This window comes from Camelus bactrianus, chromosome 7 (assembly GCF_048773025.1).
Source record: "Camelus bactrianus isolate YW-2024 breed Bactrian camel chromosome 7, ASM4877302v1, whole genome shotgun sequence".
Lineage (NCBI taxonomy): Eukaryota > Metazoa > Chordata > Mammalia > Artiodactyla > Camelidae > Camelus > Camelus bactrianus.
In genome coordinates, this window is record NC_133545.1 from 75,954,766 (window position 1) to 75,982,016 (window position 27,251).

General features: G+C 43.9%; 1 protein-coding gene and 1 long non-coding RNA gene across 5 annotated transcripts in view; one reads left to right on the top strand and one right to left on the bottom strand.

The window, feature by feature from the left end:
* Nucleotides 1–27,251, top strand: part of LHFPL3 (LHFPL tetraspan subfamily member 3) — a 554,580-nt gene that overhangs the window by 492,661 nt on the left and 34,668 nt on the right. The window contains exon 6 of one of the 4 annotated variants that reach the window (XM_074367629.1): nucleotides 23,872–26,182. The exons of the other annotated variants lie outside the window; for them this stretch is intronic. Within the exon in view, the coding sequence (XP_074223730.1) occupies nucleotides 23,872–23,900 (29 nt within the window). The 3' untranslated portion in view covers nucleotides 23,901–26,182. Of the gene's footprint in view, nucleotides 1–23,871; nucleotides 26,183–27,251 lie in introns of those variants that run through there. 4 annotated transcript variants of the gene reach the window in all.
* LOC123614510 (uncharacterized) lies at nucleotides 1,666–23,861 on the bottom strand. Its single transcript, XR_012508262.1, has 3 exons — nucleotides 14,766–23,861; nucleotides 4,928–5,202; nucleotides 1,666–4,307 (listed from the first exon to the last, which is right to left on the bottom strand). It is a non-coding gene; the product is annotated as an uncharacterized LOC123614510 (long non-coding RNA).

Consider the following 27,251-nt stretch of genomic DNA (forward strand, 5'->3'; position numbering starts at 1 on the left):
TTTTTAACACCTTTCAGTGTGTTAAAGTCCCCCCTTTTCTTCCTTCCCGAATGCCGGTAAAATTTACTGGGCTCTTGAACCTGGCCCCCTCAGTGTCATCCCTGATAATAAAGAGCAGAGCTATGCACGAGAACAGCAGGGAGGTCTCCAGCTGAAGGTACTGCAGGAGAGAAGTGGGGCATGTGGTTTGCAGTCATTACTGGCGTAGCCGCTCTGTGGCAGTTAAAGTCTAGTTAAAATAAGTTGGTAAATTCTAGCTGTGTGCCAGGCTACTTCCTGCAATGAAGACTGAATACAAACCAGCATATCTCACTGTCAGTATGAAAACTGTGTAAAAATATCTTGAAGACCCTTTAGACTTGACCTAAAAGCTAGGATTGCAGATATCTTTTACCCCAAAGCAATCCATCTATAGGTATTTTCCTGACCCTTGTACATCATAGGTGTTCCCGTGGGGGCTTACTAGGAGCACAACAGCCCTGGGGCTCCGTTACAGGCTGTGGGACCTGGGGCAGCTCAGATCTTACAGCAAACTACAGCTCACAGGCTTCCCTGCCCCCTCGCAACGTCGTCCCCGAAAGCAAAGCTACATGCAGAGACGCCCTTCTAAACATGACTATAGAAAGAGAGGGTGTCTTGCCCTGCCCTGCTCAGACTTTGTAACGCCCCCAAAAGAGTCCCCCACCTTGAGGACCCTGAGTCTAGCTGAGCATAGCCAGACCCCAAACGTGGTGGCACGTCTACTGCACCTTCCTACGACTGGCCTCCGCTGAGCACTCATTGACACTGGGCACGTCCTTGTCCATTCCTTGCTGGTCCTGCGTGCCTCCCTTCCAGAAATGGCTCCAAACCTCCTCCTCTTTGTTCAAGCCTACAGCACACCTTCACCCTCAGTGGGCACCCCCAGCCCTTCTGCTGAGATGATGTCTAATAACAGTTACCTAATAACAGCTCCCAATTCCTTCTGGTCCACCTCAAATCTGTTCTTTATTTTCACTCTGTCTTATTCCCTCTTCACTGTCTCTGTCCTTTTTCTGTCCCAGAGACTATTCTTCCTCTTAAGTTATTTTTTTTCATAACTCCCATCCCCTCTCCCCCAGCCCCTGGGAACCACCATTCTACTCTCTGCCTCTCTGACTTTGACTATTCTAAGTATCTCATATAAATGAAGTCATAAACCATTTATCTTTTTGTCACTGGCTTATTTCAATTAGCATAATAATGTCTTCAGGGTTCATCCATGTTATAGCATTGTCAGAATTTCCTCATTTTTTAAAGCTGAATAATATTCCGTTGTATGTATACACCACATGATGCTTATCCATTTGTCCAGCAGTGAACAACTTGAGTTGCTTCCACATTTTAGCCTTGAGTTCTTAATCCTCTCCCCTTTCACCCATCCAAAGTTTACTTTCTTTTTCCCACAGGGAAGCTCTTTCTCTTCATTGGCATCTTTCCTTCATCCTACATATATGCATCGTAGTCATGCATATATATACATATATTCATTCTCATATTCTTTTTCATTAAAGGTTATTACAAGATATTGAATAGCACAGTTCCCTATGCTATACAGAAGAAATTTGTTTTTATCTATTTTTATATATAGCAGTTAACATTTGCAGATCTCAAACACCCAAATTTATCCCCCCCCACCCCCTTTCCCCCAGTAAGCATAACATTGTTTACTATGTCTGTGAGTCTTTCTAGTTTTGTGGGGGGTTTTTTTGTAGATGAGTTCATTAATGTCCTCTTTTGTCTTTCTTTCTTTCTTTTTTTTTTTTTTAGATTTCACATATGAGTGATATCATATGGTATTTTTCTTTCTCTTTCTGGCTTACTTCACTTAGTGTGATAATCTCTAGTTCCATCCATGGCATTATTTCATTCCTTTTTGTCACTGAGTAGTATTCCATTTTATAAATATACCACAGCTTCTTTATTCAGTCATCTGTCGATGGACATTTAGGTTGCTTCCGTGTCTTGGCTATTGTATATAGTGCTGTTATGAACACTGGGGTGCATGTATCTTTTCAAATTAGAGTTCCCTCTGGATATATGCCCAGGAGTGGGATTGTTGGATCACATAGTAAGTCTATTTTTAGTATTTTGAGGAATCGCTGCACTGTTTTCTATAACAGCTGCACCAAATTACATTCCCATTAACAGTGTAGGAGGGTTCCCTTTTCTCCACAGCCTCTCCAGCATTTATCATTTGTGGACTTTTGAATGATGGCCATTCTGACTGGTGTGAGGTGATACCTCACTGTGGTTTTGATTTGCATTTCTCTGATAATTAGCATTTTTGAGCATTTTTTCACGCACCTCTTGGCCATTTGTATGTCTTCGCTGGAGAATTGCTTGTTTAGGTCTTCTGCCCATTTTTGGATTGGGTTTTTTTTGTATTAATTTGTATAATTCTGGAAATTAAACCTTTGTCAGTTCCATTATTTGCAAATATTTTCTCCCTTTCCGTAGGTTGTTGTTTTGTTTTGCTTATGGTTTCCTTTGCTGTGCAAAAGCTTATAAGTTTAATTAGCTCCCATTTGTTTATTTTTGCTTTTATTTCTATTGCCTGGGCAGACTGCTCTAGGAAAACATTGCTAAGATTTATGTCAGACAATGTTTTGCCTATGTTTTCTTCCAGGAGGTTTATAGTGTCTTGTCTATTTAAGTCTATAAGTATGTTTAAGTCTTTTAAGCCATTTTAAGTTTGTGTGTGTGTGTGTGTGTGTGGTATGAGGGAGTACTCTAACTTCATTGATTTACATGCAGTTGCACTTGTGGACTTTTTAATGACGGCCATTCTGACAGGTGTGAGGTGATACCTGTTGTACTTTGGATTTGCGTTTCTCTGACATTGAGCATATTTTCATGTGCCTACTGGCCATCTGCATATCTTCTTGCCAAGAAGGCTTTTGATTGGCACAGATATCTGGAGGTGATTCTCCCCATCAAAGTCTAAAAGTGCTAGGGTCCAAAACTGCTGACTGAGAGACTTCATGGGCTTTGGGGGACAGAGCAGCAGGGGGGCTGGTCTGACAACTGTTATGGCAGCTTTGTGACTTCTCATGCGTGGAGACATGGTCCTGACAGGCAGCAGGTTAGAGCTCACTTGAGCAAGTGACACTGCAGTGCCCCTCTTCCACCATCTTTGTTTTCAGCTATCAAGGAATAAAGGAGACACACTGACTCAGAGATAGAAAATAATCTCCACATTTCACTTCCTCCAAGTTTAAGCCTCAAATACAACTTCCCCAAAATGCGAGACATACAGTCTACCAGCTAGAAGACTCAGCCCCTCACCTTTTGCTGGGAGTTACAGACCCTGGCTAGTTAGAATCCCCTAGCCCCTGAATTTTAATGCAGGCGAAATGAGATGAAAAGGAACTTCAGGGGTGGACTTGAAAGGAACCTACGGAGGAGCTACTGCATATTGCCACCTCCAGGCGCCAGGCAGGTTAAAACATTACCTCTGATCTTCATTACTTACCTTTCAGATCAGTGGTATCATCTCCATTTTATTTTTCAGATGAGAAAGTGAGGTTGGGAGGTGATAAGCAGTGGCCCAGGGTCACACACTGGTAGAGCAGCACTGGACCCCCGGTTTCTCCAACCGCAAGCACAGGACCCCAGTGCCTCACCCCTCCAGGCAGCAGAAGGCTTGGTGCTCTGGCCTCTGTGATTTGGAAAAGGCCAGGTCTACCTGCTTGTTTATGAGCTGCTGGTCTTGTCCAGGTCCCAGGTCTCTGACTAGGTACCAAATCCAGCATCCCTTCATCCCTGCAAAGCTCTAAGCTGGACACTGATCTGTACCTGCCACACCCTGGGGCCAGCTTTTCAAGGTGCTTTATCCATACCTCCCACTGGCCCTCACAACAGTCTGGAAGTAGGTGGAGCCAGACAGGTAACACTCATCCCAGGAGAGTCAGAGGTAAGCGCACACTCACACACACACACACACACACCCGCTGCCCGAGAAAGAACTGAGAGAAGAGCCCAGCTGCTTGGACAGCTGAGCGCCAGCACGGCATGCGTGGGAAGATGTTGTGCAGCTGAGAAAGTGAGGGTCTATAAACAGCCTTGCCTATTGCAGATGTGGACTGTAAAGCCCAATTACACAGAGCTGAATAGTGCTCTGTTAATTGCCCTTCATATTTAGCTCAGTGAATTTTTCTAATTGGAGCCCCTGACCTGCCCTGAAAAGAAATTAAGAATAGAAATGGCTTTGTGTTAGTGACTCCAGATCATAGTTTCCGTCGTTTCCCTTGACCTCCATTTGACTTTCCTCTCTTCATCTCAAAATCCTGTAAAATAAACAATGCAAAAATGACGGGTAGGGGGTTGATCTTCTGGCTGGAAACATTTCAATTTGTTCTTATGAGTGTATTGAATTTTGTTCTGGCCAAAGAAAATTGACTCTCCTGCTCCGTTTTCACAGAGCATCTGCCAACACCTGTGGTCACTGACCAATTACAAATAAAGCAGCACATTTAAAGCTCTGTGTTTGCATCAGTGACATCAAAGGTTATCCAAGATGCAAGCGCTGTGTTTTTAGGGTCTTCCCTCTTACACCAGCTCTTCAGTTGGGGTCTGTGTGGCAGAACCTCAGGACAGCTTATGGTCAGGATGGCAAGGGTGCAGCCAAAAAGGCAGCTGCCATCTCCCACGTCACTATCGCATGCCAGCCACCTCTCTCCAGTTACCACCATTCAGTTCTAACATAATCCTCCGGGGTAGGATTTACTGTCCTCATTGGAAAGGTGACAATACAGGCCCAGAGACATCAAGTAACTGGCTCAAGCTCACATAGCAAGTCACTGGCTGGGTCAAGCTTTGAACCCAGTTCTCTCTGATTCCAAAGCCCATTTTCTCCTCCTGCCACACTCCTCACTCCATCTCACTCGTGGGGGAATCAGGCACTGACCTTCATACATCTGGGATCAGTCACTCACAATAGGCAGGCAGCCCTGGAGAAGTTTCTCATTTTCTGCTGGGCAGGTCTCCTCCTGATGCAGACACATGTATTTCTCTGGGAGTCGGTGGGGAGCTCCATTTTTTAACTTAGTGTTATTCTTGGTCCTACTTTCTTTTTCTCACAATTCCATCTTTATCTTTCCTCCCAGCTTCTCTCTTTCTCCATCTCAGCTCCAAAATCACTTCTCAGCTTCCCTCTTTGTTGACTTCTTGCCCAGTCAAGTCCTGCATGAATGAGGTTGCATTTAGCTAATTAGTCGCTTAAAATGTACCAGATCACCCACTACATGTCAGGAAGACAAGAAAACCAGTAAGCCCCAGCTGCAGCTGGAACACAAAGGGGAAATGGCTGAGCAAGCCTGTGGGGGCCAGGAGAGCTTCCAAGAGTAGTTTCCACATCCAGGATAACCTATCCTCACACCAAGAGAATCCTCTACAAGCAAAAAAACAGAGGTCTCAGAGCCCCTTTTTGGATGTGCTTATGTTCATTCAGGAGGAGGAGGATGTGCAGTGTTCAGGATCCCAGACTGGAGAGCAGCCGAACTGCCTACGATAAGATTCCAGGTCCACCACCTGCTGGCTGTGGAACCTTGGACAAGTTTCATTACCTCTCCACACCTCCCCTTTTCCATCTGCAAAATGGGAATATTAAAAGTACTTGCCTCTTGGAATTTTTGCATATGTTTATAAAGTGCCCAGGTCATTGCCTGGCACAAAGTTAGCAGTCTATAACCGTCAGCTATTCTTCTTCACTCAGTCGACAAACATTAGTCGAGCCCCCCTGTGCAAACGTTCTATGCAGGAGACAGCCCTACAGCCAAGAAGCAACCTCACTCATAGCTAACGGCATGGAGTTTGGTTTTGCCCAGATCAAAGGCAAATCCCAGCTACTTACCAATCCTGTGACCACAAGCAAGCCACCTCCCATCTGTAAGCCTACCTGCACGTCTGTAAAGTGGGAATAGTGGTATCTGTCTCCCAGGGCAGGGGTTACAGGTGCAGGTGTATGAAGGCTCTCAGCCTAGAGCCTGCCTCACTCGTGACAAAAGCAAAATAAATGGCAACTGCTAATGTCATCGCAGGCACTGTCCCAGGTCCAGACAACTGACTTCAGGGAGCTTTCAGCCAGGAGGGGAAGCCCAAGTGGGAAATTCTACCAGCCCTGAAGCAGAGTGGCCTGGGACAGCAGGCACTTCACCGAAGACTGACAGCCTGGTTTATGTATGGAGGAAAGAAGCTCGGGGCCATTTCCTTAAGGACTCTGACTTCCTCTAGGATGGCCTCCCCGAGATATATGCAACCTGGAATGTAGGATCTGGATGTCTGGAGCCAGGTGTGAAAGATGGACAGCATCGTGAGAAGCATTCTAAAGAGAAGGAAAGGATCTCAACTGTGACCCCTTTTTCTCACCAAATCGTGAGACCAAGAGGCACTATGTAGACAGCGTAGATGTACCTGGTCCCGCGAGGCCCCGGTTCTCTAGCTCATAGTGGGACAGGAGCAGATAATAGCCCTGGACTGAGGTCAAGGTTCCCTTCGGCACCCCAGTACTTGACAAGGGTGTTCTAATCCGTTTAATCGCCCATGCAGGTTGAAGCACTGGGCTGCTTCTACTTTTCAAAAGAAGACAAAGTAGATGTGTGTGTGTTACATGAATATTTCTGTCAAGTTTATCTGGTCTTCAACTCATCTTCCTAAAAGGAATGTGTTTCAAGTAAATAAGCTGTTACTAAGATTATTTTCAAAGAAAAACAATGGCAGACGATCCTATTGAGGAAAAGAAAAAACTGAAACTGGTTTGTTAATTTTTTCAGTTCTGATTTTGAACAACATATGAGTGTGCTCATACACTCCCACGCACACATTTTATTTATTTTTCTGCACATTTCCGAGGGCATTTCAGGTACTGACAGCCAACTGCCTCCACCCACTGTTTGCCTTCAAAAAGTGGGAGATCTCAGAATGGGAGGCATGGCCCCTGGCAAGAGTTTTAATTGTGCCCATTTTAGGAAGCCTGTCTTGACCATCAGGTATATCCGTGGAAGAGAAGGTAGGGAGGAGAGAGGGGTGGGTGGTTCCACAGGCACCAGGAGCTCCCTAATGGAAACTAGCCCTTGGGGTCTTCCTTCACAGACAAGACCACTGGTGAGCAGAAGTTCACCCCAGAAGTGGAATAGGACTCTCCCCACAAGTGTCATCCATCTAGAGCTAGCAGCAGCTCTAATCTCATTTCTCTAATTCTCCTTATTATTAGAATGTTCAAAATATTAACCTCACTCTGGATATTAAATTAATTTGGACAAATCACAATTGATGCTAATTAGCTGTACTGCAGAGCATTTCCTCTTAATACTACAATTCACAATTGCACATAATTGCAACTTAATTTATTTGCTTTAATTAATGTTTGACATATATAAAATGAGATGGGAGAGATTTTTCAAGAGTGTCTTTCTGCTGACAGTGTTTTTGTGCCTAAAAGGAAGCCTTTTTCTGTTAAGGTAGTTCTTTGTTATGTTCAAATGAGTTGGGTTTCAAGAAGCTCTGAGAGTCATAATACAAACAAGTTAATTCATGCTCATTTGTCACCCCTAGTCCCATGACATTAAACCTCTGTAATTTGATGCTTCTTGCAGAGAATAATATTACATGAATTGTCCTCTCAGTCTAGAAGGTGAAATGCCCATTCCCCATAATAGGGCAGGCCCAGGGCCAAACTGTGCTGTCAGAGTTCATCTCTGATGCTCCTCCACGTTCCTTTCTTTGACCTCCCCCCTTGTCATCTCCCCGCTTGCCCACCCCCAGATTGTCACACCTGGCACCCTCCCTCCAGCTCACCGGATCTAAGCCAGCTCCACCCTTCCTGGCCTGAGACCTTCAGAATGTACTAGTCCTGAGTTCTGGCAAGTCATTAGATCTGTCACCTGACTGATAATAGCTCCCAGATAATCCCAGATAATACAGCTTCATTTCAAGTGAGGGATGTTTAATGGTGATGGAAATGTTACTTGTTAGTAGCAGAGACAGATTTTTCTGACTTCAACAAGCCTTTTAAAATTCCTTAAATTACGTGACAAACAAACAAAAAGATCACAACTCCAGACCCTCAATAAAGAGAGGCAGGAGGGTCCCCAGTCTAGTTAGCTGCTGATTCAATGCTTATTTCAGGTATTTATCAGTCACTCTGTGTGTCCCACATTGCACCAAATACTAGAGCTAGATGAAGTTACTCTCTATTTACAAAACTTTCCCCTCTCCACTCTCCCCCAAGTCATTTGAATAGAATTAAGATGAAAAAGAGGGACCAGTGGGGTTTGAAGTTAAGAAAAAGAGCTCCCAAAGAGTTCAGTATCTTAGGATTCTTTTAAAAATGATATTAATAATAGTTACGTGAAATAATGTTTCTTAAAGGTATTTCATTTTGGATGAAGCTTAAGCTTCCTCCCAGTAGTTGAGTACATGATGAATTGTATTATAAGTAAGTCTATTTTTAGCCCACGAGTGCTTTGGCAGACAGGCTGTTAAAAATAGAAGCAGGCCTAATAGAGTAGAGGAGATGGGAAGCTTTTCCTTACTGATGAAAGAAAATGAAGCCGGTTCTCTGAGCCTAAATGGTTGGGGAAAAGGTGTGTGCAACTGTGTGATCACGTTAGAAGGCCGTGGCTTGTAATTTGGAAATTAGTGTGTCGGTGAGACAGAATATGAGTTCTGACGCGAGTTGCCTGGAAATGCTCAGACTCAGGGAGTCAAGGGCTTGCGTGTTTGATTAGGTGACGGGCGCCTTATTTTAAGAATCCGATTTGGGTCCTGCGGAGCCAGGACTCTGTTCATTGACTGTTCTCCCCGCGACTTCTCAGTAAAACAGGTTAGCGGCCACCAGGGGGCAGCAAAGTAAGCCCATCCCAGAGGAACGTGTGCTCGTCGCTGAGTCATTGCCGCTTGGTGATCATCACAGCTTTCTTTCCCTTTGAGCTTTCAGGCCCCGACCGCGCCTTTCAGCAATGCAGCTCGGTGGGTGAGCGCATGGATTTGCGGTCAGCCAGACAAGGTTCAGACCTGGCTCTCCCGCTTAAAACCGTTGCGGCCTCTTTAACCCACAAACAGGGATTATAAAGTACCGCCCTCATTAGGCAGGTGATAAGAATTAAACGAGACAGTGTCTGGAAAGTGCTTAATACCTATCCCTTGCCTGGTGCGTCATAAATGCTCAGCGCCTCAGTCCACCCTGGAAGCTGTAAGCGGGTTCGGGTGCTAACAACAGCACAGAGAAGGCATTAGCTTCCTTCCTTTCCCTTCCATTCTGGATTCTCTTCGCCTTCACTGTCTCCTTCCCCAAGGACCCCCCCGAGACCTTCTTCATCTCGGTCAGTTCAAAAGTCTTCATTCTGGCAATCTGCCAAACATGTTCTCCACAAATATACCCAACGATCCCCTAAATTCTGTTCAGTCCTCTCTATCCCAGTATTTCCCTCGGGTTCACAAGCCACCTGCATTAGAATCATCCTCACCCACGAAACGGGAGTTTCTGGGGATGGAACCCAAGGCTCTGCATTTTAATGAGCTTCCCAACTCAATCTTATGTGTGATACAGCTTGAGAATCTCTGCCTTATTCCTAGAAAGATTTTTTTTTAATAGAGGATATAGTACAGCTTGATCTCAACCAGCTGTTAGGAGGGAACTTAGCTGATTATCTGATTAAAGTAATTCACACTGAACGTGAAGAACAAATAAACTCCCTTTTCAGGAGAATTTGCATTCTGACATTTTGAAAGCTGTAATGAATTTTCAATCAGTGAAATGTCTGGAATGGATGTTTAAAGAAAAATGACCTTGCATGTGACCCACACCTCAGGGGAAGCCTTCATTTGCCCTAGAATCACCTGAAATTCAGCCCCACGCTTGCTGACTGGTGGAGAGGAGGGAAAAGAGGAGGAAGTGAAGTGGAAGGCAAAGGAAGAATGGGACATGGAGGAAAGGTTAAGAGAGGAGTTGGGGGGGGGCAGAAAGGAGACCCCTCCCAAATGTCCCCACCCCCACAGCATTCAGTACTTCAAGCTTATCCAAGTGTAGGATGTACTCATGTGGAAAGGACTCAGCCTTTCCACTCTATCCCAGAGATGATCACAACTGACACTTCTGTTTTATTTGCTACTCACTTTAATTTTTTAATGCGAAGCTGCCCAGTTGCCCAGTCTAGTGTGAAGACCCAAGGATGCAATAGCGCCTTGCTTCTCTTTGTTGCTCCCAGACCACTTCTTCTCCCTCTGAAGGTGCATACGGCACAGGCTCCCATTCTTGGGCTTCCTCTATTTTACAACCCCTGAGTGAATTCTTCCTAGCTCACAGTATTAAATACCATCCGCACAACTGATATTTCCTAAACATGTGTCTCCAATACCACCCTCATCCTTGCTGTCCAGATCCTTACGTCAGACTGCCTCCTCGTTGCCTCCACCTAGATGTCTAATAGGCAGCTCAAACTTTAACACGTATAAAACTAAACTCCTGATTTTCCTCCAAAATAATCTGTTTCTCCCCCAGTGTTCACCATCCCAGTGAACAACATCCCACTCCCCCAAATGGATCAAAAACTTCGAAGTCATCCATGAGTCAGTCAGCCTCCCTCCCTCTCCCTCTCTCTCCTCCCCTTCTCCCAACCCCAATACCCTCTTCATCCAGCCTATCACCACATCTCGATGGCTCTGCCTTAAGAGTGCTTCTTGAATCTGACCCCCTGTAACCACCTCCACCTCTAGCAGCCTGGTCCGAGAGCATACCTTCTCACCCAGTCCACTTCGCTGCCTCCCAACTGTCCTCCCTGCTTCCATTCTCACCCCTACAGTCTGGTGGCCACATATAGCCTCTGTTGAGCTTTTTATGACATAATTCTCACTGCCTCCCTCCCCTTTTTCTTACCCTCTGAAGACTTCTCATCACTGTAAGAATAAAATCAGACACCTTACTGTGGTCTGGGTCCCACAGGACTTGCTCCATCCACTTTGCTGACCTATCTCCTATCTCCAGCTTCCCTCTGCTTCCTCCTGCCTCTGTTTCACTGATGCCTCCACCCAAAAAGTGGAGAGCCCCAAATATCTTGTTCCCTCACTTCGTGCAGAGAAACCCTCCCTGACTGCCTGCCCCAAAATAGCAACTCTCCTCTAACCCTGATTTCTTCCTCTTCATAGCACTTAAGTATCTGATATATTACAGTATATATTTACTTGTTTCTTGCCTACCTCCCCATTGGATATAAGCTCTATGAGAGCTGGGACATACTCTCTTCTGTCCACCGCTGTGTCCCCAGTGCCTGAAACAGTGCCTGATGCATCATATATGCTCAGTTCATATTTGTTGATTGAAGGAAGCAAAACTAAGCAAAAGTACAAATGTTAAGTAAGGATGGCTACTGACAGGGGGCTTCAAGGTTACATTGAAGGTCTCATTTATTAGGAGAGTTGGGGAGAGGCTGGAGTATCTAGTTCCTCCCCTATGTTATTTGATGGTGTCTATTCGGATAAGGCATGTCCCTGTTTCATTGCCTATTTCAGTAAGTGGTCATTTCTGGAGTTCTGGACCTCCTCTTTGCACACATAGAAAATCTGTTCTTTATTCCACATTCTAAGCACTCAAAAATTATGTATTCATAATTACCAAGTCACAAACTCAGCTTTTACCCACTTACTGTCCATAAAACAGAGCTAATGAGATTAGGCAATAGGAAGCTTTTCTATTACAGAATTATATTAGTGGGGTTCTCCCGGGGGCTAAGCTGTTCCCTCTCTGAAAGTTAAGCACATTCCAGAAATCACATTAAAACTCTTTCAGGCTTCCCTGGGTCTCAGGGGTCAATGGAAGGGAAGCCTGATGTAGCTTCACAAAGCAGCTTCTGAATCTCGACATTTAACTGTGGATGGAGAGTCTGCTTTGTGACTTTCTTCCCGTGGGTTAAAGTCAAGAAATCCATAGTATTTTCTCTTTTCCTGCCAAAGCTTGTTATGCTAGCAGCCGTCTCCCCATAAATTTCCCCACAGAGATGGGCTTCAACTTCCACTAGAGGAACATCAGTGTCAGCTCCACAGGGCAGAGCAAAAGGCAAAACTGATTCCTTCATAGGAAACCGTTGGAGTAAAGGAAAGGTGACTAATGTATTCTGTACGATCTTAGTTTGAGTCCCCCATAAGCAGACCCTGAAACAAGGAGTCATGTGTAAGTAGTTTGTTGAGGAAGAGATCCCAGGAAACACTGGTGGGGCATGAGAAAGGGAGGTGTGGGGGCAAGGGGTCAGCCCCAAGTCACTACTGGAGTTCAGTCCTGCCAGAGGGCCCGCGGAGTCCAGGGGCAAGAAGGGGGTATGTGTACCTCATTTCTCATCAGTCCCTGACTGAGGACTGCTAGAGTAGAGGACTTCATTCCCTGGCACTGCTGGTCTGCCCTACAGGTGAGCAGAGAGGGCTCCGGCATCCAGAGAAAGCCCTCTGGCAAACAGATGCCAGGTGGGCAGTTGGGCACGGGTCCAGTGGACATGGAAGAGCCCCAGAGGAATGCGGCAGAGAACTGACAGCCTCTGCTATCAATGTTGGTTTTTGCAGTGAGAGAACATAGTAAATTGTACAAGATGCAGAGATTGTATGGAGGAGGCAGCGTGGGGTACAGCAGGACTTTTCACACAAGATTCCTTGAATCCTTGGAGAGCTGCAGAGATGCAATATAGAGGAGGGACAGGCGAAGAAAAGGCTGGGCAGAGTGGGGTTCTGGGCCCTTGATGGGGGCAGCTGCACTCAATTCTGTTTCATGTGCAGAACTGGCATTCCTAAAAGATGGACCTGGAAACAGCTTTCCAATGGAAAAAAGGAGAGAGAGAGATAACTTAGTGGAGAAGGAACATCACTCTAGGTCAGAAAAATTCTAATCCAAATCTTCCGCTAAATAGCCGGATGCCTTTGGGCAACTTTCATCTGTCTGGGCCTCCGAGTGCTTACCTGAAAATGAATAAATAAATAGAGGGCTTGGCCTTGTGGACCCCAGTCTTGGTCTGTTAGGGCTGCATAACAAAATACTAGAGACTGGGTGGCTTAAACAGTAGAAGTATGTTTTCTTACGGTTCTGGAGGCTAGAAGTCCAGGCTGGTGTGATGTCTCCTGAAACCTCTCTCCTTGGCTTACAGACGGCAGTCTCCTCGCTGCATCTCACATGGCCTTTTTTCTGTGCATGCACACCACAGGTGTCGCTGTTTCTTCTTGTCAGGATGCCAATCTTACAGGATTAGGGTCCCACCCTTAGGACCTCATTTCACCTTAATTACCTCTTTAAAGGCCATGTCTGCAAATCCAGTCACAGTGGGGATTAAGGCTTCCACATCTGAATTTTGGAGCATACAAGTCAGTCCATAACAGTGCCTAAGGTTTCTTTCAAGAAACCTCAGAGATTGGCTGAGCGTCTGCTCTGCGCTGGGCCCTGCTCTGGATGCTTGAGACACACAGGCTCATCGGAAGCAGCCTTCGCACTCCCAGAGCTCCCTGTCTGGAAGGACGAGGCAGGCTTAGCTAAGTGATGACAGGTGTGAAATGGGCCTTTTGGTCAAAAGAGAGAAGGAAGTGAGCAGGAAATGCCTCCCGGAGACGTGATGAAATTTGAGACACGCAAGTGTGTTCAGCACTTAGAGAACTGAAGGACAGGCATTTCGGCAGAAGGGGCAGAGCCCTGGAGGGCCCATTCCAAGACCCCCCAGGTCATAATCAGGAGGCCAGAGCACAGTCTGAAGTGGGGGCCCATGAGGTGAGGCTGGAGTGGTGAGGCCACACTGGGCCTCCTAGGCCACGCTGAGCAGGTGGACTTACTTGACCGCACAGAGCCACCTGTAACATGTTCTAAGCGGAAGAACAGTCCATTCACTTCTGCATGATAAAAAGCCCTAACATTGTGCAGTTCAGCTGGTCTCTGACTCTCCCTGTCCACTGTGTCATTTGTGGCTAACTGACGGCAGCCAGTCAGTGATGGATCACACGTTTACTAAATGCATTAGCTCCTGGTTACTTCTCTAACAGGGGCTGAGGGGTGTGTGGTGTGTTGATTAGATTTTGATTATAAATTGCCTTCTGAACTCTGCAGTTCACTTCCCTTTGGTCTGGAGAGGAAGCATACCTCACACTTAAATGTCTTATTACGTTACGACAGACACCCATATGCACAATTAGATCCAGGCCTACTAAATTTGTGGTAATAAATGCATATAAAGCCTCATGATCTTGAATGCTCTGCCTGCTAAAGACTCACTTGAGACCATAGGTCCACATTCTGAGAAACAAAAGCTCACCACTTCCTGGGGGAGAGAAGGAATTTGTCGTTTTAAAGAGCTGTGCCTCACTGTGATTTCACAGAAGCTTGTAGAGCAGTTAGAAAGAAGAAAGGGGAACATCAGTTGGGCTTTAATAGCTAATTATTAGTAAATTCCTTCTTAATATCACTGATTCCAGCGCTCTCTGAGAGATTTTCAAAAGACAGTCCCTTCCTTATCGTAAATAATATGCTAAAAGAGGACATGCATTATTAAATAAAGCACTTAGATATATGAATACAAGTATATCAATATACATTGTCCAGGCAATATGATTAAAAACAAAATCTTCCCCCAACCCAGAAAATATCTCCATAAAGGTAGTAAAAAAAGAAAAGGGTTTTATTATTGAATAAGCATTAAACTACAATGTGGTGCACATCACAGGCAGTCTGCAGACCAAATGAAATTTTACCTTTTTGTAGGACCCAGCAGATACAACCCATCACATACCTGTTTCCAGGATAAATAACTCTTCCTCAAGAGGACTTGGCAGCACCATTCATTATAGACAGATTTACCTGGTTAATAAAGGGGGACCATCTGTGTCAGTTCATTGATTTTATACAAAAGAAAAATAAACTTCTCTTTATGACAGAGAGTTTTGCGCCTGGGAGCAAGGTGCCCACTGGAGTTAGGCTCCTGCCCTCCAAAAGGAACTGGGAGACTGGGGTGCCGGCTTCCTCGATGTTTGCATTTCAAAGAGATGGCTCCCAGGTCCTTTTGAAAGATGTTCCTGGGTCACAACACTGCCAAGAGCCTCTTTCAGTTTCTAAAAAATTTTACACACATTTCAAAGAAACAGAGAAAAAACTTACAATATATTTCTAATGCTCTAAGAAAAGGGAGAGGGTAAGGGGAGTTTTCAACAGGGAGAATTAAGGCTCTTATTTTTACTTTTTATTTTTCCTTACAATTTCGAGGTAAAAATCTAACCCCAAATCATAATAATCATTTTTAGAGCTTAAAGGTGTTGGCTTTATTTTTTTTTATTGAAGTATAGTTGACTTACAACATTGTGTTAGTTTCAGGTGTATGATAATAATCACTTTAGCTACAGGAATAGTTATCATACCATAGTACTTGCTGTGTGGTAACTTACTTAAAGCGTACAACGCCTCTGTGAGCAAGGCTAGTCTTATCCCCATTTTACACAAGAGGAAACTAGGACAGGTAACGCGCCCAAGGTCACAGAGCTACTAACTGGCAAAGGTGTAGTTCACACCCACTCTGTCTCCAGTGTCCCCAGTCTCAACCATCTCAGGGAAAAGTAAATGCTTACATGATTTACTAGCAGCTATTTCTGGAATGACACAGTGCCACTTATGCTATTCTGCATTTAAAACAGAACAAAATGCAACACAGCCTGCCAGCATTTATTGAATTCTTCCCATCTGCCAGGTTTGCTCATTAAGTCATAAACAGCTTGTAAGCATCGTCTCAGTCAATCACTGGGACAGCCATGGGGAAGGGTAGCCCCATCTTTCAAATGAAGCTCAGAGATGTCCAAGAACTTCCCGAGAGTTACCCAGTGGTGGGATTAGGACTCAAATCCAGAGAAAACATGTATTTGACCAATAAGTTATATACTTACAAGAAAATCAGGAACCTTTATTATCAGGGGTTGCCAGGTGACTTCAAGGTCGTGTCTGGAGAATAAGAGAAAGTCTGTGAAGCCGACCTTGCTGAGAGCAAGAGCACATCTGGGGCAAGACAGGTGTAGACAGGAGCAAGGACCAAGAAGTGCTGTTATCCTGGGTCGTGTCTCCTGAGCAGGAAGGTGAAGCAGCCTAGGGGAAGATGTGTGAGGCTGAATATTCATTGCCACAGACAGAGGTGAATATTTATTTTGAGAAGCCAGCACATGTTTGGGTTCCATCATTTGCAGTTTCATGTGTGGCAATACTCAGATTTGGTTTTGCTTTTATCTATACTTTTAAAGGACTGTCATGACCACAGAGTGAAGTGTTAGTCATGAGCTAGTTCATGAGTGGAAAGGCAATACAATGAGGAAAAGTTTTGTAATTTCTATGCACAGAAGAGTGCATAGAAGTAACTAAACTGGGGATGGCACAGCAAGATGGCCACCCAACCTGTGAGTTCTTGTGAAATGCACCAAGATTGAGGACATTCTCCTCCTGTGATGGGCAGGTCTTTGGGACTTCAGTATTAAAAGCCTTTCATCCTGTGTGAAGTATGGAATGGCTCCCTGTTAACAATGGACAGTGAACACTGTTAGGATTACTAAGTCAGCACCCACATTCTGTTCCCCACATGCCTGGGGAAGGCCTACCAAGTAGTTGTCCCTGTTTTCTTGTTTTTGATAGAGTCTACAGTATTCCTTAGCGGGGACAAGAGGAGGAAGGAGAGAAAAGAGATGTTCATGAGTAACAATCAAAATTTCTCCTCATGAATTACTTTCTAGAAAAGGCCACACGAGATAGTGTCATGCCCGACGCGGAAGCAGGATTGTCCGTTGCACACAGGAATGGTGCGAGGTCACCAGGACTTGATTCTTAGGCCATTTTCTGCCTCTTCTCAGCAAGGAAGATCTACAGATCTACATGAGTAGCCAGAAGAGCAGTATTAGCAATTATCCTCGGACTCTCCTGTGTTCAAATCAGTATGTCAGATGGAAATGGTGTTAGTAGGAAACAGCAAAATAGAGAGAGCAGAAGGCAGAGAATATAGAGCCTAGAAAAAAAGAAGAGGCTGGGGGAAGGAGGGAGGAAAGAGAATGTGCTAGGACTGTCCCAGGTTATCCATTTTTCATTTCCTAGCTACCTTTCTATGTATTTATACTAAAAAATAGTAATAATTATTGTTACAACCAAGTGATAAAATCTCTCTCGGGCTCAGGATGAGGGACCTCCCTCCCCCACCTCTGTCCAGCTCTTTAATGGAGGTGGAAGAAATGGAAAGCTCCCAAAAAGTCTCCGTGGATGTTTCAGTTCACTGAGTACCTTCACCATTCTCTTGAGACTTGCTTTGCCGAGTTTTTCATAGATTCCTGTGATTGGTTGGTTTCATCCATTAGTTCAACAAACAACTCTTGAGCACTTGTTATACAGCCAGGCACCTCCTTGAGCTGGGAATACAAAGATGAACAGAACACAGTCTCTCCTCGGGGAGCACAGTCCAGTGCCTTGCTTCTCAGAGTGTGGGACTAACGGTGGTGGCAGCATCACCTGGGAGATTGTTAGAAATGCAAATTCTCAAGTTTCGCCCCAGACTCACTAAATCAAAATTTGCATATATAACAAGATCCTTGGGGGAGTCCTAAGCATACTGAAGTTTGAGAAGCTCTGACCTACTGGATTACTGGCAGGGAGCAGGAGATCCTCTTCTGTTTCTTACTTCTTCCATTTGTTCAGCAAGGATTTATTGATGACCTGCCATATAGATCAGGCTCTGGGCTGGGAGCTGGGCTGCACTGGTGAGAAAGCCGGAGGTGCCGCTGGCCTGCCGCTGGCATTCTCGTGAGGGAGAAAAACAGAGAATGAGAAAAAACGTACTATTGTTACAGATGATGAGTAATGCTGTGAAGCAAATAAGCTGAAATATGATAGAAACTAAAATGAGCTATGACAGGGAAGGTGGTGGAAGTCTTCAGGAGTAAGTTATTTCTATTTCGGATCTTGCTTTCTGTCTAAAAATGTAAACATAGTCACTGGTCCTACATGAAAAGAGCCAGAGATTTGTCCTTCTTTCCTCTTCTCCCGACTCCCCATCCCTCTGCCTCTGGCACCCAGCTCTTAAGCTATAGATGCCACCAAGCAGGTACAAGCACAGCCTGAGCAACTAAGAATTTGGATGCGAGCTGAATTATAAAACCCAGAAAGAAGCACCGGTCTTGCCTTTCTGGTTGGGGTAAAAAGACATTAGAGAGTGTAGAAGGGCGGTAACTGGGGCTGTAGCTTCCTATCCTGCTGTCTGTCTTCTTGCATCTCTGCAGTCAAGGGCCAGCGAGTGTGCTGATGGGGATTGGGGGGGGGGGGGCTGCAAGTAAAGATTAGCAGTGGGAATATACAAGCCACCACAACGAATTCAGACCTTCTCATCACCTATAATGCAAGTGTTAATCAATCTGCAACCAAAATCAGTGTTAGACCTTCATTCAGCCCAGAAGCATGTTGTGAGCATGCATTGATTTCCAGTACAGATCCAAACCCCCTACTGTTAGACCACTTGAGAGACAAGCCAGTGATTCCCCAAACAGATAACCTGGATAGACCAGTGAGCGGGCGATGGGGTTTCAGGTATTGCTTCTCAAGAAATTATGTATCAGGAAGGAAAACACAAGTCAGAGATGGCAGTGCTCTTTCTGACTTGTGAGCGTTGTGCAGCTGCCAGCCACATGTGTGGTTTACAGTATATTTAATGCAGCAATCTAAACCACAGCCAGAGAAAGGGCATTTGCCACTGTTGGCTTCTCTATTGCTGTGTAACAAACTACCCCAAAATTTAGTGGCTTGAAACTTGGTAAATGGTTTGTTGAAAAAACTCATACCCATTAGGATGACTACTACAACCTCTTTTATTATATCTCACAATTGTGCAGATCAGGAATTCGGGAAGAGTTGAGCTGAGCAATTCTGCTCCATGTAACATCAACTAGGGTTACTGTGTGGCATTTGTCGGGTAGAGCAGCTCTATAAAGGGTCCAAGATGGCTTGAGGGCCCCTTACAGAGTTGGCTGGAAAGGTGGGCTCACCTGAGCTGCTCTCCCTCCCCACCTACCACCAAGGCCTCTCCAGTGTGGTCACTCCAGCAGGGGAATCAGAAACTGCCAGTACTCTGAGATTCTCAGCATCAGTAATCATCAGAGAAATGCAAATCAAAACCACAGTGAGATACCACTTCACAGCTATGAGGATAGCTACTCTCAGAAAACCAGAAAATGACAAGTATCTGAGAGATGTGAAGAAATTGTAACCTTTGTGCCTTGTTGGTGGGATTGTAAAATAGTGCAATAGAAAATAGGGTGACCATTTCATGTATAACTGAAAAATTGTGTTCTACTCTGGAATTTGACACAACATTGTAAAATGACTGTAACTCAATAAAAAAAAGTTAAAAAGAAGAAGAAAATAGGGTGGCAGTTCCTCAAAAAATTAAAAATAGAACTACCATATGATCCAGTTCCACTTTGGGGTATACATCCAAAAGAACTGAAAGCAGGGGCTTGAAGAGGTATTTGCACACCCATGTCCCAGCAGTGCTGTGGACAATATCCAAGAGGTGGAAGCAACCAAAATGTCCCTCAGTAGAGGAGTGGATAAACCAAATGTGTGTGTGTGTGTGTGTGTGTGTGTGTGTGTGTGTGTGTAATGGAGTAGTATTCTATCTTAAAAGAGAAAGAGATTCTGTCACCTGCTACAACGTGGATGAACCTTGAGGATGTTATGCTAAGTGAAATATACCAGTCGCAAAAAGACAGATACTGTGTGATTGTACTTAAAGGCACTCTCTAAAGACATTAAATTCATAGAAATAGCAAGCAGCATGGTGGTTACTCAGGGGTGGGTTAGAAGGAAAGGGGGATGTTGTTTAATGGGTATGGAGTTTCAGATTTGCAAGATGAAAAAGTCCTGGAGATGTTTCACAACGATGTGAATATACTGGACACTACTGAACTGTACACTTAAAAATGGTTGAGATGGTAAATTTTGTGTTTTTAACTACTTTAAAAAATAAACCACCAATTCTCTTAAAGCCCAGATTTGGGGTGGGGGGGACCATAGACCCATCTCTCAATGAGAGGAAAGGCAGAGAATCTGCTGCCAGCTTTAACCTGCCACACCCGCTGTGGGGCAGAACCCATCTGGAGCGCCTGAGGGCACAGGCGGTGAGATGTTATTTCCAGGAGACTTTATTGAACCTCCTAGAGATGTTAGAGGTGGGCACAGTTTGAAACAACAGAGTGGGAGAAAATGACAAAGTTTGAAAAACCAATGAGAAAAAAATGGCCTGGAATTTCTTCCTTACTCATTTTCACAACAAAGATACAGCAATCCATTCTGCCAAAAGCCTGACTGCTCCCACCAAGCATTCTTCTCACTCAGACACTGCCTGCCCTACCCCCCGAGCCCTCCTGGCAGTGGGGGCTCCAGGCCCCAACGGAACAGATAAGATAGGAACAATCCCCAGAAGCAGCTCGCAGAAGACCTTTCAAAGTCGGCAAACACAGAAAATTCAATGCCGCCCAGCATTGAGATAGTCTGGACAGTGTGTCCGTTATAAATGCTGCTCTCATGAGCAGTGATTCAAATGACAGCTTCCAAAAGGCTTTGCAAAGAGCCCTTTGGAAATGGAACACAGGCAACTCAGAGCCCATGACATGTTACAAGGACAAACCTGATTGAACAAAGATCCGAAGCAGCATTGAATGACTTATTTATTCAGTCTTGCTCTGTACAAACCTAGGAGAAGATGACAGCTTCTAAATTGCCTCCCTGAGCTATGCAACATCCATGGTACATGGGAAATGTTAGCAAAAGTTTTGCAAAAAACAGAATGTTTTACAAAGTGAGGATCACAGTGTAACTGTGCTCATGCTCCCCCCATTCTGCAAAGGGCCCTGGTGTCTCACAATCATTAGATGGAAGGGGTGGTGACAGCATCTGGAGAGGAAAACCCTGCCCTTTATCCTCTTCCACCTACTGGCTTCACACATCTGTTTGAAGGGCTAGCCCTTTCCGAGCCTTCAGGTGGAAAATTCTTCTTCGTGCAGGCCATTTAAGCAATCGCCGTAGCATTCCAATTGTATTCCTTCACCAAAGTGTTTTCCTGGTGTCGCGTGGGGAGTGTTGATGTTCTGCTCACCCATGGAACACATGTGCTAGTTCTTTTAGCCTAGCAGTGTCTGCAGGATTTGTGCATGCCCTGGGGTTCCTGTTGCATATTGGTATCACGCGCTCCTACATGGTAGGAGCGGTGTCTGGGTGACCCCAGCCCAGCCAGCTTCCCAGGAGGCCTCGTGACGGTGCAGCCTATGCTCACAGGCAGGACTGGGACTAGGATGAGGCAAATGAGGAGCCTAGAGTGCAAAATTTAAGGAGGCCCTCACCCTGTATTTGCACAACCCTGAGAGTGATCGCCTCCTTCAGTCTGGTCCCCTAGGAGCCTTGCTGGCCTCACTCTGGTCCAGGACTGGCTCACTGGCTTCACTCTCTCATTTTCCATTCACTTCTCAATTCCCCGACCAAGGTTTATACTAGGGGTGGAGAGTGTAATCCAATGTTGACAAAAGTCAACAAAGAAGAGAGCTTTAAGAAAGAAGGGCTGAATAATCAGTGGTGAGATGACAGTGAGAGATCCAATGAGGTGTTTGGCTATGTGGAGTCTACTTGTGACCTAAGACCAGAACAGATCCAAGAAGGGTTGGTGATGGATGACTTGTCCTGGTCAGCACCCTCTGCTGTGGACCCAGATGGTGAGGCATAAACAGGAAACCCTGTGAGATTGGCCTCAGCTGTTCCCTTCCCACAAGAGGGCTCAGGATCTTCCCAGGAAGGTTCCTACCCTGCAGAAAGCTCCCTTCTCCCCAGACTTGGGTGTCAGAGCTCTGGGGGCTGATCTAAAGTCCTTCCACCCATTTGCTGTCTTCCCAACCCAACATGATGTCATAAAGCCAAATCGGCAGTTTAGAGCTGGAGAAAGAGAAAGTAGGAGTCTCCGGTTCCTAGATGCTAATGAACGGTTCACAACCAAGCAAGTTTTTCTATCATGAAATCAGGGGTATATTCATTTGCGAACCTTAAGACAACAGGGGCTACCTTCTCGCCTCCCTCTTCCCCTACATCACACAAACATAGCCCTGGGCCCATCCGGGTGCTACCTTCTCTTCCAAATGCACAGCCACTTTTCAACATCCATTTCCCTATTCTCCTTCATATGTTTACAACCCCACCCATTTTCCCTCTTCCCCACCCCACCTAGCACTTTGTACAGATCTTACTGGAAAATCCAGACATTCAGCTTTGTGGATTTTAAATAGAGAAGTATGCAGAGTGAAATGAAATGATGCTGGAGTCGTGACATCATGGACCCAGAAACCCAACTTTGGATTCCATCTAGCAAGAGCACCTCCATGACCATGAAGCTGAGAGACCACTCAAGGTTTAGAAGTGCCTTTAACACTGTAAAATCCACAGATTGCTTGCTTATGTTCCCTTTAAAAATATCTGAAGAAAGCATTCTCTTCCGGAGGGTTTCTGCCAGCATGATTCAAGCTCAGAGGATCATTACAGACTAATCATCATTATGACATGGTTGTATTTCAGTTATCCCCTGTGTAGTCTGGGTACATTAAAGAGTGAGAGAAGTGCGTTAAAAATCATAGTGTGCATTAAGAGTTCTTAAAGCATGTTGGACAACAGCGAGGGGATAAATTCTGGAAGCAACAACAGAATCTTTCAGAGGTTTCTCTAGCACTTACTCAGAAACCATAATCTTACCTTGTGATGTGGAACGAGGACTGTAACTGAATAATGGGGCAATCATTTTATTATACTTTGTGTTTCTACGTGCTCTGTGATGTAAAACCCAACAGGCTGTTTTCTTTCAGCCCAAATCTGGCCAACTCGGTGCACTGACCCAACTCTGCAGTCTTTAAGGTACCCCTAAGCCCTGGTTAACAGTGCCAAAGTCTATGAAAATCATCCAAACCGTGGAATCGATTGTACTATTTGTGGTCTATATCAGTGCAGGCATAGTCCCTAATATGTTGGAGAAAAGAAAAAGCAGCATCCCCTGAGAATTTGTCCTAAAGAAAGAAATTTTAAAAACAGAGTTTTATATGCAAAGACATTCATTATTGATAATAACAAAAGAAGCGGAAACCTACCTACACATCTGATAGTGGTAACATAGTTGAGAATGGAATATTGAGCATGGAATGGAAAGGAATGAGATTGGAATGGCATATTACACAGTCATGCAAAACTGATGCTGATGCTACCAGGAGGGGAAATGTAGGAAATTGTTTTTAATATAATGTTAAAAATGTCATCTAGACTGTGATTCCAACTATGCCAAATAAGAGCACTTTTAGATAAGGAATAGAAAGAAACATGAGAAGAAAAACTTTGGTGTCTCACAGTGACTGGACTGGAGGTGATTCATCTTTATAACCATTACTTTTGTAGCTGTTATAATGTTGATTGGATACTGAATAACTAAACCTTGGAAGGAAAAGGTGAACACTCAATTGAGACATTTTCTATGCCAGTCAGAAAAATTGGTGATGCTTGAGATCATTTCTCATTCTTCCTTGCTCCTTCAAAGCCACCTGTAATCTTCACCCAGATGTAGGGAACATGCACACCTGGGTTCTCAAGGGACCCCCTTGCCAGGAAGACTGTGCTGTTTGTTTAATGGACCGGAAACCTCAAACTTTTCAGTCTTTTTGAAAGCAAGTCTAAAGTGCATTTGAACCATTTGTTGGTGGGGTTTTTCCATGACAAATACGCACAAAAATCTTGCGGACAGAAAATGATACATTTGTTCTTTCTCTCTTTTCTCTTTCTCTTTCCCACTCCCCTATCCTGTTCTGCAGTTCTGCTAAGCCAATATTCTCTAGAATGAGCACAAAACAAATCAAATAACAGCTAAACAAATCGAATAACAGCTTTTGTACATCAACATCAAGAAGGAAGACGCTTGGGAGAGATCAGAGTACCGAGATGGATATGGGAGAGAGTTGAAGTATCCACTTCAAAGCATCTTCTAAATCTAGATCGGCAGAGATGGGAATGATTTTCTGGAAGAAGACGTGATCATGGATTAAACACCAGCTCATTGGAAACTATCATTGAATAAGGGCAGATAACATTCATGAGAAATCACCTTCAGGAAATATTTTAAGGAAGAGGAATATAAATGTGCTAGAATGAACATGTAAAATATATATGTACTGAAATTTGTAAACTGTCCTTTTTTAATCAAACAGAAAATAAAAAGCTTTAATCTTGCAAAATTATTTTAAAAAAAGGCAGTCAATCCTAAATTATTCCTATCTCAATAGCCAAGAAGCTGATCAGGCATCAGTGATTGAGAAAGCGTCTTAGAAAATGCCTCTGAATATTTTCGTAGGAGCCATGACCTTCGGTTCCTGTCTCTGCCGTTCATTTATTTCACTGTGTAATTAGTTACAACCACTCAGTTAAGAGATGTAATGCTTCAAACGTTTTACTGAGTCTGTGTTCAGTTTAATCTGTCTGTACAAGTTATTACTGAGAAAGTGTTTCTGAATATACCATTACTCCATCAAGCTGTATATTACACCTTCACATCATAGACTTCCCTATCTTTCAGGAAACGGCATCAAGGAACTCTAAAAAAGATAGAAAGCTCATTTTCACCTTGGATGCTCACATGTAATATATAGGCTACTATCAAACAAACACTTTTTCTAATTCTCCCTAGTATATGCATAGGAATTCAATATACTTTACAAATAGACATCTAAAATATCTTTTTTTTTTCCTATTTCTTTGCCGACATGTCATCAGAAATCCATATCCTTTCTTTCCCTTACTGACAGGCACGCATCTTTATTTAAAAAAAAAATCATTCCATTAAACCTATTTCTAAATGATAGTAAGTGGTACTAACAAAATAAGTAATAATTTAATAGCCTTAGAAATAAATGAATATATACTTACACAGGTCAAAGAAACTTAGTAGGAGTAAGTTGCCTTTTTGTTGACTAACGTTGGTTTTAAGACCACTCAATTTTTTTTAGTTGATTGGCGTCTGGAAGTAGTGACAAATGATCAGTTGTCTTCAACAATCTTTTGCTCCCAGGCTTCCCCCACCGTCACCCTCACCACATATCCTGCCAATCTGCAACAACACAAAAACATTTAATATCAAAGTAGCCAATTCCTTGAAAATGAACACAAGCTAAAATGTATGTGCAGGGGTAGTCAGTGTAAGCCAAACCATGTTCTCTACCTGAGCAGAAAACATGTGAGTGTAGAATGCCTTCATTTTTAGACTTAAGATTAAGATCCAATTAGCATAAATCACTGGAACACCACACAGGATAATACAAGAAGTGGTACAGATTACGGTGGATTTCTCTTACCCTGTCTCTGTTAGGACCACACTCAGTTTTGCCAAGTGTTTCTGGTACTAGCCATTTTTTCACCATAAATGAGATTAGGTTTCAAATGGCTAAATGAATATTAAAGATACAGTCAAACAAGTGCAACCCAATTCACAAAGACACGGATTTTCTCAAGCACCCAATTAAGGGAATACTTATTATCTCTATAAAGTATTAGCCATCTGGGAGTTATTTGTTGCTTTAAATAATAGCTCTCCCACTACTTTCAAACCACTCTACTTACTAAATTTAATTACACACAACTTTTCAAGAATTCATCATTTATTTAAAGGGAGGTACCTCTCTACTTTACCTACAATAAAAATAGAAGGTACTGGCTTTCTCTAATCCATGTAAATTACAGGTTCCACAGGGAGTCCTACAGGACTAGTAGCGGCGTTTATGAAAGTGAAAAAGTGCTTCACATCCACATGCAAATGTTTTTAACAAGTTTTCTCCATAAAACCTAAGTGTGATTTAGCATCCACAGTGCTCTGAAGAGGGGTCATTGACCATGTACCATTTGTACATAGGTAATACACATGTAAATCGCTAAATGTCAATTAAGTATAAGAAGTATGTTTTTACCTTTTTTAAAAAAAAAAAAAGTGACTCCCTTTCTCATTCTGTTCTGTTGTATTGCGTCCAAAAGTTGTGTGTAATTTTTTTAAGGTCCAGGAATTGTAAAGAAATTTGTTGGAATATCTGAATTTCTGTAAAAAATAAAAATAAAAATAAGATTTTGTTATTTAAAAGATTGCTTGGTGGTGTGGCATACCTTCGGTATCCGTCTTTGTCCAGTGATCCAACGGCAGGTGATGATTTGAATGAAATAACTATTTTTGGGAAATCTGCTTGCTATCAGATTCCATAATATTTTGCCAACAGCAGACATTTATCAGATGTGAAGGACCGTCATGTGGAAGGCATAATTAACATCTCCAAAGCCTCTTCTAGCCAAATACAGGAAAACCTCAAGCTAAATCTTCATGGACTCAGTGGAATGAAATTGATAAATAAATAGCCAGACCATTAATATCCAATTAATTGCTCCATCTCGACTTCTGCGTATTGGAAACAGCTACCTGTTCCTCAGACATGAGCCGCCCTTTTGCAATAGTTCATGTGTGTGTTGTCTTGGTAGGTCCCAAAGCCAGACCCTTCATGTGCTAAGTAACTCTAAACAGTGCAAAGCCTCAGTGTCCTCACCTATTAAATGAACACAAGTAGTAATTCCTGGCCTCATAGTGTTGTGAGGCTCTAAATTGTAGTGTTGCCGCAGCGCTTGACTGGCAGGAGATACTCAGTGAGATTTCATTCTTTCCCTCGTTCTATGTGCAAGACATTGAAGAAGGAGAAGAAACATAAAACACAGCCTCTGTTCTCAAAATGTCAAAGATACTTAGAGTAACATTTATGAGCAGGGATTGAAAACTCAAACGCCTACAGGGGCCAGGAAGATAAAGCAAGCTGGGCTGGGAGGATAACAGGAAGCAGTGGGCACCGCGGAGCCCTGGAGAGCAGGGGTCCTGTCTAGAGATGGCGTCGCCAATGCTCAGTGCTCGTCCTTCAGGAGATGTGCAGAGTACTGACTGTGCGCCAAACTGGACAAACAAGGTCCCTGGTCTTACAGGTCTCCTGTTCTAGTAGGAAAAGAGATAATGTCAGCTAATAATAGTCGGTGCCCTAGAGAGAATCGAAACACGGTGATGTGGTGCAGAAGCAAGGAGGCTGATCAAGGAAGGCTGCTGTGAAAAGGTGGCATTTAAAGTGAGACCTGAATGATAAGAACGTGCCGACCGTGGGAAGGAAGGGGGAGGAACATG